The 15,507-nt window shown below is 53.9% G+C and overlaps 8 protein-coding genes across 8 annotated transcripts; 6 read left to right on the plus strand and 2 right to left on the minus strand.

Moving 5' to 3' along the window:
- Positions 1-72: 72 nt before the first annotated feature.
- Z517_05880 (uncharacterized protein) lies at positions 73-2,794 on the plus strand (the record flags this gene model as incomplete). The annotated part of the gene is made up of 2 exons (XM_013427622.1): positions 73-1,826; positions 1,924-2,794. 2 exons carry the CDS (start codon positions 73-75, stop codon positions 2,792-2,794), a joined length of 2,625 nt encoding a protein of 874 aa, XP_013283076.1.
- Positions 2,795-3,291: 497 nt separating this feature from the next.
- Positions 3,292-3,651, minus strand: Z517_05881 (uncharacterized protein; the record flags this gene model as incomplete). Its single annotated transcript, XM_013427623.1, has 1 exon — positions 3,292-3,651. The coding sequence occupies one exon, from the start codon at positions 3,649-3,651 to the stop codon at positions 3,292-3,294; it is 360 nt and encodes a 119-aa protein (XP_013283077.1).
- Positions 3,652-4,469: 818 nt separating this feature from the next.
- Z517_05882 (uncharacterized protein) lies at positions 4,470-4,883 on the plus strand (the record flags this gene model as incomplete). The annotated part of the gene is made up of 1 exon (XM_013427624.1): positions 4,470-4,883. One exon carries the CDS (start codon positions 4,470-4,472, stop codon positions 4,881-4,883), a length of 414 nt encoding a protein of 137 aa, XP_013283078.1.
- Positions 4,884-6,216: 1,333 nt separating this feature from the next.
- On the plus strand, positions 6,217-7,578 carry Z517_05883 (uncharacterized protein; the record flags this gene model as incomplete). The annotated part of the gene is made up of 3 exons (XM_013427625.1): positions 6,217-6,286; positions 6,353-6,404; positions 6,459-7,578. 3 exons carry the CDS (start codon positions 6,217-6,219, stop codon positions 7,576-7,578), a joined length of 1,242 nt encoding a protein of 413 aa, XP_013283079.1.
- Positions 7,579-7,623: 45 nt separating this feature from the next.
- Z517_05884 (uncharacterized protein) lies at positions 7,624-9,027 on the minus strand (the record flags this gene model as incomplete). Its single annotated transcript, XM_013427626.1, has 1 exon — positions 7,624-9,027. One exon carries the CDS (start codon positions 9,025-9,027, stop codon positions 7,624-7,626), a length of 1,404 nt encoding a protein of 467 aa, XP_013283080.1.
- Positions 9,028-9,546: 519 nt separating this feature from the next.
- On the plus strand, positions 9,547-10,743 carry Z517_05885 (uncharacterized protein; the record flags this gene model as incomplete). Its single annotated transcript, XM_013427627.1, has 2 exons — positions 9,547-9,837; positions 9,892-10,743. 2 exons carry the CDS (start codon positions 9,547-9,549, stop codon positions 10,741-10,743), a joined length of 1,143 nt encoding a protein of 380 aa, XP_013283081.1.
- Positions 10,744-11,262: 519 nt separating this feature from the next.
- Z517_05886 (uncharacterized protein) lies at positions 11,263-12,345 on the plus strand (the record flags this gene model as incomplete). Its single annotated transcript, XM_013427628.1, has 2 exons — positions 11,263-12,189; positions 12,247-12,345. 2 exons carry the CDS (start codon positions 11,263-11,265, stop codon positions 12,343-12,345), a joined length of 1,026 nt encoding a protein of 341 aa, XP_013283082.1.
- Positions 12,346-12,727: 382 nt separating this feature from the next.
- Z517_05887 (uncharacterized protein) lies at positions 12,728-14,380 on the plus strand (the record flags this gene model as incomplete). The annotated part of the gene is made up of 4 exons (XM_013427629.1): positions 12,728-12,971; positions 13,063-13,305; positions 13,371-13,753; positions 13,826-14,380. 4 exons carry the CDS (start codon positions 12,728-12,730, stop codon positions 14,378-14,380), a joined length of 1,425 nt encoding a protein of 474 aa, XP_013283083.1.
- Between the last annotated feature and the right edge of the window lie 1,127 nt (positions 14,381-15,507).

Below are 15,507 nucleotides of genomic sequence, written 5' to 3' on the forward strand. Positions count from 1 at the left end.
GATTGATTGATATAGTCATTCGTCCTCAGCGCTGGACCTGATCGACTATTTTCCCAACTTCCCCCCGCCTCAATGGCCACCAAAGCTCAGCGCAATAAGAAATGCCTGTATTGTGACAGGAAATTTGGCAAGGCCGAACATCTCAAGCGTCACCAGAGAGCCCATACAGGAGAGAAGCCGTTCAAGTGCTCACACTGCGGCCGTGAATATGCACGAAGCGATGTGCTCATGCGGCATATCAGGAACCACCATTCGACTTCTGACAGAGAGATTGTTGCCTCTCCACCGCTCACCGATTCGCACACAGATGGAGACAAGCTAGCTGGAGGTTGCGCCAGTTCATTTTCTCAATCGCGTCGGGATGGTCGCCCGGTCCAATCGATGCAGGTGCAATGTTCCAACGATGACAACTTGGTGGCCGGCATAGATAGCCAAAGGCAGGGACTGGGAGACCCTCAAGATCCAGCGAATCTCCATGCCTCACAACGAGTCAAACCCTTGGTCGACTTCGATAATCCTGTGGAGCGCAGGGCTGCACCTCCGCTCGCAGGCTTTGAAGAATGGCTGGGACTTCAAGACTTGCCTCTGGCGGCCAATATATGGGATGACGTCTCACATTTCGATTTCATGAGTTTTACAAATGATGCACGGCTCAGTCTGTCCCCGTACTGGCCTCGTCAGCTACCGCTCCACTCGCCCCCCAAGGACAATATCTCCGATGAGAGATACGCAAAGATCGCAAGCCTCTGGCCAACCAAGAAACAGACGGCCCGGCGACTGATCCACACTCTCTGGCGGGATCTGGCTTCTTTCCCAGAGGATAATATCTACTCGCAGCAAAGTCCGGCCGGGCATGAAGGGACTCGACCATCGCAGGCTGCTCCGGGGGAGTTTGCGGAATCAAGATGGGGCTTGGACGAAGAACGGAGGGCAAGATTGATCGAAGACTGCACGCCTGCGAACACGCCGTTCTCGCCTGTAGCCGACAGAGGCGTTGCAGCGAGTATCAGAAGCGGTGCGAGTGATTCGTGCAGTCAAGACAGTGGCACGCCCGCAAAATTTCCCTCGACGGCGATCCTGGACGTCAGCCTCGATGTCTACTTTCGACGTTTCCACCACCTGATGCCATTCATCCACGAACCGACATTCTCGGCGAAGAAGACCTCCAGCACCCTCTTGTTCCCCATGTGCCTGATGGGGCTGACCATGCTGGATTCGGTCCGTGCAAAGAGATTCGTGCGATCTCACCTGGGCAACGCGATCGAGAGATGCCGCCGCGACTTGGTCGTGAGCTCACAAGGAGACGTTCAACTGGGCGAGTTCCTGAGCACCCTGGCAGCTTCACTCCTCCTGTTGTCGTTGGCTGCCATCAACCCGAAGCAGCCCCTGCCCGAACATTCTCGACTCCTGTACAACGAGACAATCAACGCCGCTCAGCGGCACGGGCTATTCCACCCCCAAGAAGGCGAGCAGCTCTCGGCAGCCATGTTCCAATCCCTGGACAATGTCGCCACATGGAGGGCTTGGACACGCATAGAATCGATCAAGAGATTGATTCTGTGTCTGATAATGACAGACTCGTTCTTCTCCCACCTCGACGATCACAACCCCATCATCCGAACCGAGCAGCTCCATTTCTATTTCCCCTGCAAGACGGAGTTATTTCAGGCCGCCACCGAAAGGCGATGGTCGCAGATGGTCGACGCTGGTTCATTGACCATCATGCCTCTGATGATTCCGCAGCTTGATGCGGCCATTCTCCCGCCAGCCTCGGATGCTAGTGAAATAGGGTTCTTTGGTCTTTGCTCGACCGCCTGGATTCGAATGTAGGTCTCCTTAGCGAGCGGGTGCTCTCGAGACGACTCATCACACGTGCGCGCGCGCGCTTTAATATGCCACTGCTAATGTGAATGCTTCTTGTAGTGCAGAAGCCAGACACCGGTACAGCCCTCTCACTACCGGGCATTCGAATCTACCGATCCCAGCAGAGATGTTCGCCCACGACGAGCACGCCGCCGCGATTGCCCCGTTCCTCATCAAGATGTGGAGGTCGTACGGCGAAACCATGCGCATCATCAACCCCAACTGCGAGGCTTTCTGGCACCACTTGAACCTGTCGATGACGGCCGACCTTGGGGTGTTTGAGGTCGCGTCCGGCAGGGACGGGGCCGAGAGAGCGAAAAATGCACTCGACGACATTGCGACCTGGTCACAAACGGCTGCGGCCCGGCGGGCATGTCTCCATGCAGCGCACACCTTCTCGTGCATGTCGAGACGGCGGCTCATTGACGGGACATCCTACGAAGCGGAGGTCGCTCTGGTGCACGCCGCGCTCGTGCTTGGGCTATATGTCTTCGTGATGCCCCAGCCGGATGAGACGGACGAGACAGACGACCCCCATGAGCAGCCAGCACACAGGGAGCGCGAGGCATTTGAACTTCTTGACCCCGTAGACTGGAACCTCGTCGGCGAAGTCGGCTTCACCAGCTATCCCATCACCACCACCACCGACACCGACACCGATCTCGACATGGGTATGGGTATGGACCCGACAACCACAACCACAACGACGTGCCCCGCGAAAACATTCATCCAGCACGGCGGACCGATCTCCTTCTCCGGCGTGGCCCAAAACGGCGGTTACGCCTCCGCGAGGAGGGTCCTCCTCGACTACGTCTACCTCCTGGAAGAAGTCGGGACGCGCTACAACGTCATGGAGTTCTGCCACATCTTGCGCATCCTGAGCGACGCGCTGATCGATTTCGACGCCGGCGGCACCGACCACGTGGAGTAAGGGAGTGAGTGTGAGTGTGTGCATGTAATTAGCAAGCAAGCCACACGAGTGGAAATTCGTCCTGTGCGCGAGTACATAGGTACTCGCCAATGGGTATGTACCGTGTACCGTGTACCGTGTACTGTGTACGTTATCTACACCAAGTACATAGCTATCCATGGGTGTTACCTACGAGCCTGCCTAAATACAGTACAGCATACGTGAGTACCTGGGTAGTTGGTAGTCAGTCAGTCAGGCGAAAGGGGCCTGATTCGACTCCCTGCCGGAGACTCAGGCGGGTCTATTAGTTTTAAGTACAAGGTAATAGCTGGCACTTCCCGACACATCAAGTCACTGTGAACCAGCCGTCTGACACAACTTACACACTTTAATCTCCAAAAGATGGTATGTTGAAGAGGTAACAACCACAAAAGTTTAGGACGCTTGAGAACCATGGAACGCCTCACGACCTTGTCGCCTGAAGAAGGATATTATTTCCAAAAAACAAAACCAAAATCTCAACGATCTCCCCTCAAAATCCTCGAGATCTTGGAAAGCGGCGAGACGATAATCTGCAAGACCAGCTGTTGGAACTCATCGTCGACTTTGGACTTCCTCGTCTCTCGGACCAAAGGAGGCCTGGCCACGACGTCGCCGTAGCGACGGCCGCTCTCCGCGTAGACGTGGTCAAGGACCCGGGAGGCGGTCTTTAGGTTGGCGTTTGCTTCGACGCGGTCATCGTCTTCCGGCGCTCTCAAGGAGGAACGGTCCAAGACGACGACGATGAGACCGAAGCGCAGCAGATTTATGGTGGTCTTGTCACCACTGTTGATTGCCTCTTCCAGATAAGCATGATCGTCCGCCGTCCAGCGCAACATGATCGGCTTCTAGGCACCAAGAAGCTCGATGCCACAGCCTTTGAACCCTTTAACAAACAGCACGTCGCCCACAAGTATCCTCAGGCCTCTCGGGTTGTCGCTGACCGGCGGAGGGCGGCCATTTTACGACGCAGAGCGGTGCTGAAATACCGTGAACGGCATCACACGAAGCTCGGACAAGGCATTGATGAACCTGATGCTGTTTCCACACGTCTCTCGGAGACCATTGCCACTGACTTTGACGAACCCCATATTGATTTTGGCGAGACAGGCTCAAAATCGGGTCTTTCTCAAACGTCGTACGCCTCAAGTCTCTGGAAAAGCGGTGATAAAATCATAGTTCCTCAGCCTCCAAAAGAATCCATGGATTACCCTGGGAGTGGGACTCGGTATGTCACACCCATGTGCTTTCCCGATTCTGGTTTGGACCAAACGCATATGCTAATCTTCCCACTCAGAGGGACGGGGATTTTATCATTATTAAGAAGTATATCGACCAAGAATTGGAAGATGAACTGTTCGAACAAAACCTCAGATTAAAAGAGCGAAAACTCAGCTCTTTGACCCTAGACCCACAGCGGCTTAGAAAGTACATGTATGTAGTTAGTAGGAAAGAAGTTGGGGAATCTCCCGAAGCAATGACGTGATACATATACACATATTATCACAACGAAGCTACCACGCTACGAACAAGTTTGCGTCTCACATAAAAGTCCCTTCAAGGGCCCGTCTCTCTGCTATGCTGTCGGTAACGTAGTACCGAGTACAGACAGACACCTTCCTCCCTCCCGCCCTTTGGCCCCCCTTAGCCCCCCAGCATGTTCTCCTCGCGTCACCCCGAAGACCGGTTCCGGCTGCGCATGCACCGCGCCCGCTCCGTCGACCTCACCAACGACGAGCTCGTCGAGATCCGTGCCGCCCAGCGCACCTTTGAGGGCGCGTACATCCGCACGTCCCTCTCGCAGTTTTCCTTCGCCCTCGTAGTCCTCAAGATCTTCACCTCGGAGTTCTACTCGATTGGCGCCCTCTTCGCCGCCTACGCCGTCGGTCTGCTCTTGGTTAGTGCCTATCGCAGACAGCAAGGGAATCGACAGTTCTTCAACGAGGTCGGAGACGACGGCCTAGGCAGGAAGAGGTTCCGGACGAGTGGGAATGTCGTCATCGCCCTGACCGCCCTGAGCGTGGCGGCCTACGTGAGTCTACTTGTTTTGACGTTGAAGCTGGAGACTTGATCAAGAATACTACACATCGGGGTCACGCTATGATGCAGAAGATGGTGATGATGACTATATCTGGGAAATGACGAAAAGAGGCGGCTCATGCAGCCAGACCTAGCCACGCGGCCTGCCCGAGCCAGACTCAATCTAAAGGACGAGATGGAAAATTGGAGGCCTGCTGTGTTTGGAGCCCTGGATACGCCGTCGTCTGATTGCCTGCCTCATCGACTCAAATCAGATGTACGATTCCCTGGGAACCACGCTTCTAACGAGCTTTGGTAAAGCTGGTCTTCTGAACACATTGTCGACGTCTACACCATGGATTCACGAGACAACGTGGATGCAAATCTCAACCCTTCGGATTCCTCGTTGGAATACCCACGCAGGACAAGCCATATAGAGACGGGTACACTGCTATGCAGTGCGAGAGATGCATGTTAATGCGGTCGACGCCATGTCGGATCGAGTTCTCAGTCTCGACTATGCAGACACGGATCCGGCCCCTCGTCACATACCATGGATGCTAGAGCAGGACCGGTCCCAAAGTCTTATTACTCTATGGGAAGAGGTGAAGATCAAGTCTCCCACCAGAGGCTGAGAGACTGTCACAAACAACGAGGGTATCATGAACAGTGACGACCTCTGGACACATAAGATTTTGCGATAGTGGAATCGCACAGCCTTCTCTTCTATGTACCTATGTTACCTGTGATCATGACAGGGAATTGCCAGTGATCATGGGACCGAGGTGGAGTTATATCAGGACATGTACAGAATGTTGGATGGATGATCATATTGTCTGCCAGAGAAAGAGTTTCAAGACTCTCTGCGGAACAACATTTATCCGCAAAGCCTCGAAATTCACTTTCCTTTCACTTGCATCAAAATAATTGAATGACTCGAAGGAGGGGAAAAAAGGACAATCAAACCATGGCCTTAGACAAGCAACAATAGTTACATCCGATTCACTTACCTTTGTCCTTTCCTTCTACTGTATATAGATTTTCTTCTCTTCTTCCCCCAACACGGGTGATGGTGGTGAGCGTTGACACTCGACTGCCTTCATCGCCTCTACCAGTGGAGCGTTTGCGGCCTCTTCTTCGTTTGCACCGGAACAACGCCTTGTCGTTGCTTCCATTCAACTCTCTCTTACTCTTGTGAGTGGGATCACCTTGGTTCTATTGCAGGTGCGACAGAGCGACTGTGCAACTGCCTCCCATAAAAATTATCCACTGCAAAGAGGCAGCTGCCTCCCACCGACCCTCTTCAAAATCCCTTCTCCGTCACCACCTTTTGTAGTTCTTCTTCTCTACTCTACGATGCATCCAAACCTCGGCAACCTCCAGACATGGCGGAAAAAATCTCATTCCTCGAGCCGTTGAAGACGGTTCATGAAAACCGCTCTGAGGAAGTGTTCGGTATGGCACAGTACCCTTTTCTACTCTTCTCCGCCAGATCTCTCTGAACTAACTGTGGCATTCCAGTCCAGGCCTTTGTCATCGAGATCCCGGCCAAGTTGACGAGCAAAGCACTAAGGTAGCTGACTCAAGAGACTCTCATGAGTAACCTGGAGCTGACCACAGTGACCAGCATCGTCAAGCCCGTCATCCCCAACGGCGGCAAACACCCTTCATTCAGTCACTTCCGCCGTGTATGCTCTCTGTCTCACCTACCTTTGGACTTGACGTGGCGGCGTGATTATGACGCACGAGGTCTTCAAACCGTCTTTTTGTTGGTGCCAAACACGGTCGTGTCATGGGAGGATATCAAGGCCACGCTGGTGCCGCATATCGATGTTGAAGGTCTCCCTCGTTGCTTTGATGCCGTTGTCCCACGACACGCACCTCTGAGTGCAGAGCAGGCTGCTCTCTGGACGGAGCGCTATTGGCCATCGATCTACAACCCGGCTGCACAGGTCCTTCAAGACGCTCCACCTCTCCACCAACTTCGACGGATGCGGACTCTACTGGAAGTCCCGGCCACGGATACATACATGGAGCTCGCAAGACAGGCTGCCCATGCTTCCAGGGAACACGGTCACGGAAGAGGCGTCGGTGCTGTTGTGGTGGAACCAGAAACTGCAACAGTCGTCGCGGTGGCTGGCGACGCTCGTTGGTGGTCTGATGATCCAGAAACCCATCAGTCGCTGATGGCAAACAACGGAGAAGGGAGACCCGAATATCACGCCGTCATGCGTGCTGTCGCCATGGTTGCAAACAAGGAACTTCGTCGACGCATCAGAGCGGGAGGACACCTCAAGTTCAAGGACACATGCTCGGAAACACCGTCTGGCCAAGCTCTCACACCAGTCGAGAGTCAGTATGGAGAAGATCAAGAAATACTCCGTGACATTACCTCTGGGCTCGGCAATGTTATCCTCGAAAAAAATATGAATGATGCCGTGCCAGAGAAACGACCAAATCCGCGGTCTGAAGGATATCTCTGCAGTGGACTCGACATTTATCTGACACATGAACCGTGCGTGTGCTGCGCGATGGCTATGATCCATTCCAGATTCCGAGTCTGTGTTTTCGCTCGCAAGATGCCGGGCAGTGGTGGCCTCTGCTCTGAACCTGGTGGCAACCGATTGGCATACGGGTTGTTCTGGCGTCGAGAGCTCAACTGGCGAGTCATGACATTCCAGCACACGCAAGCGGCTGCTGTCGAAGGCGAAGAAGGCCCAACGGACAAGGGAATATTCCATGCTTAGGAAGTCAATTATTGGGAATATCGCACAACATCAACATCATCCTCATCAGGCAAAGTCGGCCACTCTGGTCCAGTCGCCATCACCGTCTTGCCTACGGAATTCGACGCCTTCGCCGAAGTAGCCAGCATCACTCCATTGTTTCATGGTATGGCCATCGAAGGGCCCGTTTATTGCCCCACCATCCCTAGCATCAGTCCACCTATACTCCCACAGCTGCGGCGTGGAGTCTTCAGCATCAGCATGAGTATCTGTATCGTTGGGCTGCGGGGGATCGCTCCACTCATTACCAGTTTCTCGTCGATATTGTCGAATGAGCAATTCTCTTTCTGTATCGTAAACTTCTGCTTGGCCTCTGCCTAATAAGATGGCCGCTGCGCCACTGATCTTTTCGACCTTTGCCTTTCGAGCCTGCTCTGCAGCCTGGTCTTCTGCTGCAGGATGCCCGTCTGACTCGCCATTCTGTTTCTTGTGCTTGTTCTTGGAATGCCATTTTGGTTTCTTGTCTTTGCCCTTTCCGAGGCGAGCGAGGGCTTCGAGGACGGTTTCGCCACGTTCCAGCAGCGGAATGAGCTCGGCCAGAACGTCGCCTGTTGACTTTGCATCCTCCTCCAAGTCACGTTTTCTCCGCTCTTCTTCTCGTTTGTCGGCAGCCTCCCTTGCTCGCTTCATCTCCTTCTTCGACATGCCTTCGAGCCAAATATCGTGAATGGCATCGGGATCAGCAGCTTTGCGAACATAGTTTCCCTGATCGTCGAAGCGGCCCTCCTCCTGCTCTGCACGCATATTGAAAGCATCCAACTTGGGCGCATGTGACTTCTTGCTCCCGGCTCCAAGCTCGGGATCGAGCTCGCCGGTGCTTGCTCGAGTTTCATCGTCCACTTCGCTCTCACTGCTGCTCTCAACTTCATCGTCCTCTTCTTTGGCTTTACCCTTTCCCCGCCCGTTGAGCGAGAAATCAGCAGAGACGTGGCCACCACTTTTTGAACTTTGAATTTGGCCTTCTATCTCGTCCTCGTCGATGAACCGAACAGCTTTTTTCTTGCCGCCTCTTCGTCCGATGTCGCCTTCTGAATCGTCCCCATCTTTGAAGTCCTCCTCCAAATCGGCAAACATATCATTTTCATCTTCCTCCTTGGACTTGTCCTTCTCCGCCTTTGCGTTCGCTTTAGCTTTTCTATCGGCGCGAGCGTCAAAATTGTCATTGTCTGAGTCCGAGTCGTAGCCGTCGATGTTTACTGCGCCGCGCTTCACCTGCTGACCACGTGCGCCGATAACATCCGCTTCCAAAATCGCATCGTCCTCTAGTGCATCGGGGGCAAGGGCCGAGGGGTTGCGCACGTCGAAGCGCGGTTTTTTGGTAGGCTGGCCGTAGAAACCGTCGTTGGAGTGGGAGGTGGTGCGGACATAGTCTTCGGCCGCCCGTTTAGAGCCAGGCGTGTTATAGGCCATTGCTGCACGTAGCTAACTGGGTGATGGAGGAGCAATTACAACCATTGACTCGATTTGAGGTACCAGGTACTAAGGTGGTTGTCTGGTGTGGGCGGAATTAAGCTGGTGGAATGATGTCCGCCAACCGCGGCACCAGAGAAGCGCAGCTGCGTCACCACCTCAACTCGCCGCAGATGGTGCCTGGACAGCATTTCACCAAAGGGAAAGGCACTTCTCCTTCTTCCACAAAGTCACTTTCACTAAATATCCTTGTAGTAGAATCAGCGACTGCCAACCCTTTGAACCCCTTCTTTTTTCTATCGGACGTCGATCCTAAGACTACAAATCCACGTATCCTCACCCCGCATCGCGACAAAATCCTTGGTCGCCTGGTGAATTTCCTGATTCCAGAACCAGCCTGTATCTTTCAGTGCTTCTTTTCACATTTGGCAAAAGCCACTACGGTCCAAATGGTAAGCCTTTCACTATGGACCGTCAACTTTCACTCACCGACATGCTCAGTCTTTCTACCACGATCCGATGGACTACCCAGCCTTCCTACGCGGACCACCCCCATTTGGCCGCTCGATGGGTCGGTTCGATGAATACTACCGCTGTTACCCCGTGGTCATGATGAGCGGACCTGATAGAAAGAATGTCAACTATGGTGGAAAGGTGTTCATGCCACCATCGGCGCTGGACAAACTGACGAGACTCCACATTACATATCCCATGGTGTTTGAGTTGATAAACGGGAATGCTGGCAAGAGTACGCATGCTGGTGTGCTTGAATTCATCGCAGAGGAAGGGAGGATATATCTACCACAATGGGTATTTGCGCTGTTCCGCCAAGCTGTAAGGGTATATGCTGATATTCTGGGATAGCTGATGAAAACCCTCGAGTTGGACCCTGGCGACCTTCTTCAGATCAAGTCGACAGATCTCCCTCCTGGCAAATTTATCAAGCTCCAACCTCAGTCACCCGCTTTCCTCGACATCTCCGACCCACGGGCCGTGCTCGAAAACGCATTCCGAAACTTCTCGTGTCTGACAAAGGGCGATATATTTACATTTGAATACAACGACCAGACATACGATATTGCCGTGCTGGAGATCAAGCCAGACACAGATTCGCACGCCATCGTGACTATGGAGACCGACCTGGAAGTCGATTTCGCCACTCCTGTTGGATATGTGCCTCCCGAGCGAACGAGTGGGACAAGCACACCTAGGAGCGGCGTGGGAAGGCCACATGGCGGACCGGTGCATTTTCAGGGTACCATGGCACAGTCGATCAACTACGGAAGCATAGCCCCGTCCTCAAACACAGCTGCCGCTGGAGCCCGCGCAGTGTCCTCGCATTTCCTTTCCGAGGGCCACAAGCTCAGTTCGAAGAGGGGATCGAAAGCTCCGACACCTAGCGCATCTACACCTGTTGGAGGTGTATCCACAAATGCCACGAAATCTCCACCACCGAGAAGAACAAATGGACCCCAACCACTGCGTCTGGCACCTGGAAAGCTGTTCTTCGGGTATGAGGTCAAGCCACTACGTAAGCGGGATGACAATGGCGAGCCTGTGGGAAGCGATGAAGTGAAGCCTCACTTTAAGGGACAGGGACAGACACTACGCCAGAAGAAACGTGCTGGCGGCGGAGGGTTGGATTCTGGAACGACGAGTGGCGTGAATAGTGATGCTGAGGGTAAAGCCAAACCCAAGGGCACTGGACGGAGGTAGCAGCTTCTACGTCAAGGGGAGAGGATTGCTGACTTGCTTGACTGAATGAATTAACGGGGCATAGCGAAGGCGCTTCTGAGCTCGAGGCACATAGACGGAATTGGGTTATTAGGACCTAAGGGAAGCAAACAGATAATTTGCAGGCACAAGGCTAGCTGATGCAGCCATTCATGGGCCCATGTGTATATTCGAAGCTCAATGACTGTGCCGTGATCACCCAAGTATCTAAGGACGGAGCATTGTATGAATCTGCAAGAAATTTCCCTCTCAGCTATCCAGATACATATACCACCTGTCATGCGCCCACAAGGATCAGACCGCAGCCTCGTCCGGTGAACAATGACCCGAAGATGGTGCCAACTGCGCCGGGGATACGCGATTACATCATATCACATCACTCCATTCGCCCTACATTTACTTAACGCATGATTGAAGAGGATGAGATGAACATGCTGCAATGAGAAAAGCAGAATTCCCAACCAGAGGGATCGCTCTTTTTGGTCAGTCACTGTGATCAAGATGCCCACCATAGACCCAGCAATTGTCCGCGCCCTCCACCTCGATGCAAGCACCGCCCATATTTCCACCCATGGCGGCTCTGGCTTTGCATCAACATTCCGCATAACCACGTCCACCACGTCCATTTTCGTAAAACAGTCCCGTTCGCCTGGCGCAGAGGTCATGTTTCGAGGGGAGCATGCCTCGCTGAACGCCATCCATGACGCCGTGCCCAGCCTGTGTCCGCGATCTTTCGCCTGGGGACAACTGGAGAAAGGTGGGGGGTATTTCCTTGCTACAGAATTCTTGGACCTCGATGGACGGTTCTCATCGCGAGCCAGACATGGAGGTGGAGGCGGCGGTGGCAGAGGCAGCGGGGTGTCTCTGGCAGAAAAACTCGCAAAGCTGCACACGACTCCTGCCCCGGTTCCGGAGGGCTACGATTCACCTCAGTTTGGGTTTCCGGTCACAACGTGCTGCGGAGACACGCCCCAAGACAATACGTTCGCCTCGTCGTGGGCCGAGTTTTTCGGGAAGCGACGGCTCCTCGCGATCCTCGAGAAGGCAGAAGAGAATAATGGGCGAGACCCGGAGTTGCGCGAGGTTGTGGAAAGGACAGTCCGCGAGGTGGTGCCGAAGCTGCTTGGCAGCAACCATCTGGGTGGCAGCGACGGGATCAGGCCAGTCGTTGTCCACGGCGATCTCTGGTCAGGCAATAAGTCCAAAGGCAGCTTCGTCGGCCGTGACAATACGACCCCGGATACACCTGGACCCCGGGAAGAGGTGGTCTTTGACCCGTCCTCATGCTACGCACACAACGAGTATGATTTTGGCATCATGCACATGTTTGGCGGGTTTCCGTCATCATTCTGGGACGAATACCACAAGCTGGTCCCCAAGACGGAGCCGGTGAGTGAATACAAGGATAGAGTGTCATTATATGAAAGTGTAAGCATCCCTCAACCCTCGTTAGTCATCTTGATGGGCTGATCTGTTTTCCCGCAGTATCATCACTTGAACCACTACGCAATCTTCGGGGGCAGCTATAGATCTGGCGCCATGGGGATTTTGAAGAAACTGGTTAGAAAGCACGGCGAGCACTGACCTGCAGTTGAATGTAGATACAAGGTGTGTTACGTGATCTCTTTACCGAGGGATATATCAAGTAAACCGTCGAGGTGTACGAAGTGTATGCTCTGGAATAGGAGTATGGCGCAGTGGATCTCGGCTCCACTCAATAACTCGGCGAGGCACATTTATATCCAATAAGTCGACAGCCACTTATCTTGCGCCCTTTGTACTTGGTAACTTGTAAAAAAACATATTCGGCCCCATCTACTACTACTTGGTGGCATGTCTTTTTCATTCTGAGGCCTGTCTTGTTCCTCCCTCTGTCTGGAAGTGACTCTGGTGTCGGCGTCGTCAAGTGTCATTCGTGCGACAACCAACCTATTACCCCGTCGTTGATTCCAACAGCCACGCGGTTATGGTGCGAGTTACAGACGGCCAAAAGGCCAAAGCTCAACTGAGCGCGGACGACAGCTACGACCGATATCGGGGATTTCAATGGCGGCCGTTGTTGTTGTTCCTGGTTGCGGCCGTTGGTCTCGGAGTGGCACTGAAAGACGACTTTTCCAGACCAGACCGATACCTGTTCTCTCTGGTTCCCTCGTCTTTTCTCTCATTGGATCAGCGTGTCGCAAGAATCATGGCCGGGACTCCTCTGATAGGTGAGTATCAAAACCCCATCCTCCCCACCCCTTTTGTGTCCTGGGTCGATGCCTCCATAGGTTCATGGGAACGTTGCCAGTGTCGTTCCAGCTGACCGAGCGACGACCGTCCACCAACTAGACGGACATGATGATCTGGCATGGAGTATACGCTCGCACTTCCAGAACCACATCTACGACCAGGACTTCCGCTCCCGGTTCGAAGGCGGCGGGATGCCGGACCATAACGACCTGGCCCGGCTGAAGGAGGGCGGACAGGGCGGGTTCTTCTGGAGCTGCTGGGTCGAATGTCCGGCCGACGGGTTCGACTTTTCCAATGAAAATTACGCTTCCAGTAAGTACTTTTGGATGCTGTAAAATGGGACGAGCATTTTCCCCCTTCTAATATTTGCATGGCAGCCGTCGTTCTGGCACTTTCACAAGTCGACCTCATCCATCGCTTGCAGGCCGCCCATCCAGACGTCTTTTCTCCCGCCACGCTCGACAGCACCGCAGCCCTGAAGGCTTTCAGGCGTCACGGCAAGCTGCTCTCCCCGATCGGGCTCGAGGGACTGCACATGATCGGCAGGAATGCCTCCATGCTGCGTCTCTACCACAGCCTCGGGGCCAGATATGTCACCTTGACGCACAATTGCCATAATGCCTTTGCAGACGCCGCGCAGCTGGCGGTCCACGAGGAACCACTTGATCTGGGAGCCGCCATACCTGCAGCGCCGCACTGGGGCGGGTTGAGTCCGCTAGGCACCAAGCTCATACGCGAGATGAACCGTCTGGGCATGATAGTAAGTGGCAGCACTCCTTGGCTCCTCACATGAGTGAACCCTGGCCATGACTGATCAATGTCGCCTACGTAGATTGACCTAGCCCACGTCCATCCCGCGACAATGCACGACGTGCTTGCGGGCAACCAAACCAAGGCGTTTCCCGGCAGCCAGGCGCCAGTCATCTTCTCGCACTCGTCGGCGCACGCGCTGTGTCCTCACCCGCGCAACGTCCCGGACCACATTCTCCCGCTGGTCAAGCAGACCGACTCGGTGGTCATGGTGACGTTTGTGCCCGAGTTCATCTCGTGCGTCAACGCCACCGTCCCGGACACCCTGCCGGCCTTCTACCCGGCCAACTCGACCCTCGCCTGGGTCGCCGACCACATCATGTACATTGGCGGCAAGATCGGGTTCGAGCACGTCGGCATCGGCAGCGACTTTGACGGCACCCCGACCACGCCCAGCGGATTGCAGGACGTGACCAAGTTTCCCGACCTGTTGAAGGAGCTGTTGAGGCGCGGCCTGAGTGACGCCCAAGTCGAGGGCATCACGGGTGGTAATCTCCTGCGTGTGTGGAAGAGGGTCGAGGAGGTGGGACTCGAGATGCAGCGCGAGGGTGTCTTGCCGATGGAAGATGACATCTAGATGCCGAGACAAAAAGTTATTCATCTTCTACTTGGATGAAACTTCCTCAAGGCAAGCCTACCAAAGCCATATCAGGAATGAATTAGGAGGAAAATGCGCACCCTTCCGGACCCAATTTCGGTGTTTGCGGTTGCAGGTTGTTCCACATGTGGATTTGGTATTGTCCTTTCGCACGGTATGTATCGCGCAACAAAAGGCCGCCAGAAGCCAGACGAATGATGACGGAAGAGAAAAATGCTCTTGTTAGGAATGTTTGGGATAGGTTCAGCTAGGCGAAACGAGGGCTTTCATCATGAACCACAAGAAATGCTGTTTTGTTCCTAGAACTATCTAACATCAAGTCTGGTAGTTGAGCTGAGCTCGGACTGTTCTGTGGCCGGGCAGCCATCCAGCGAGCCCATGCCGTGACCTGATCTGATCGATTGACGCTTTGAGAGACCAGGGGCAACACACCACTTTATCCATACTTGGCTTGTCCATCAAAAACAATAGAGAGCATTGATTATTGTACCCTCCTCGGAATATTCCCCATCCCTGAATCCCTCCAACGCCTCTAGTCTCATTACCCTGTCCACACGAGCACCGAGCAATACTATAAGGCTGTCGTGGCCTTGTAGACTCCGTGGCCGTGGCCGTGGCCGTGGTACCCTAAAATAGGCACTACCTAGTAATGCCGTTTACGAGGCATTGCCGATCACCACCTACACGCTACTTGTGCAGGGGTTCGTTCAACACGCGAGAAGGAACTAAAACGTGCTCAGGGTCGTCACACACATGCAAGGGGGCCGAAATGCTCCGTGTGTGGAATGTCTTTGCCCGTTCTTGTGGCCCGCGCCATGCTCAATGGAGACGCATTTCTCGAGGCCGCCACCCAACGAACGTCACGGCAGCGCAGCGCAACGCAGCCGAGCCGCGCAAACTTTCGTTTCACCCACCAACACTAACGACCACCATCACCACCAAAAAAAAAACCGAAAGGATGACATGACATGAGCTGATGATCTTCTTCTTCGCGCGCTTTGTTTCCTTCAATGAATGAATTGACGGCCCCTTTTTGCCTTGTAAATACATAACATACACACAGACATATACATACATACATAATTGCCCTCGAGCGCTGGTCGCAT

This window comes from Fonsecaea pedrosoi (genome assembly GCF_000835455.1).
Source record: "Fonsecaea pedrosoi CBS 271.37 unplaced genomic scaffold supercont1.4, whole genome shotgun sequence".
NCBI classification, from domain to species: domain Eukaryota; kingdom Fungi; phylum Ascomycota; class Eurotiomycetes; order Chaetothyriales; family Herpotrichiellaceae; genus Fonsecaea; species Fonsecaea pedrosoi.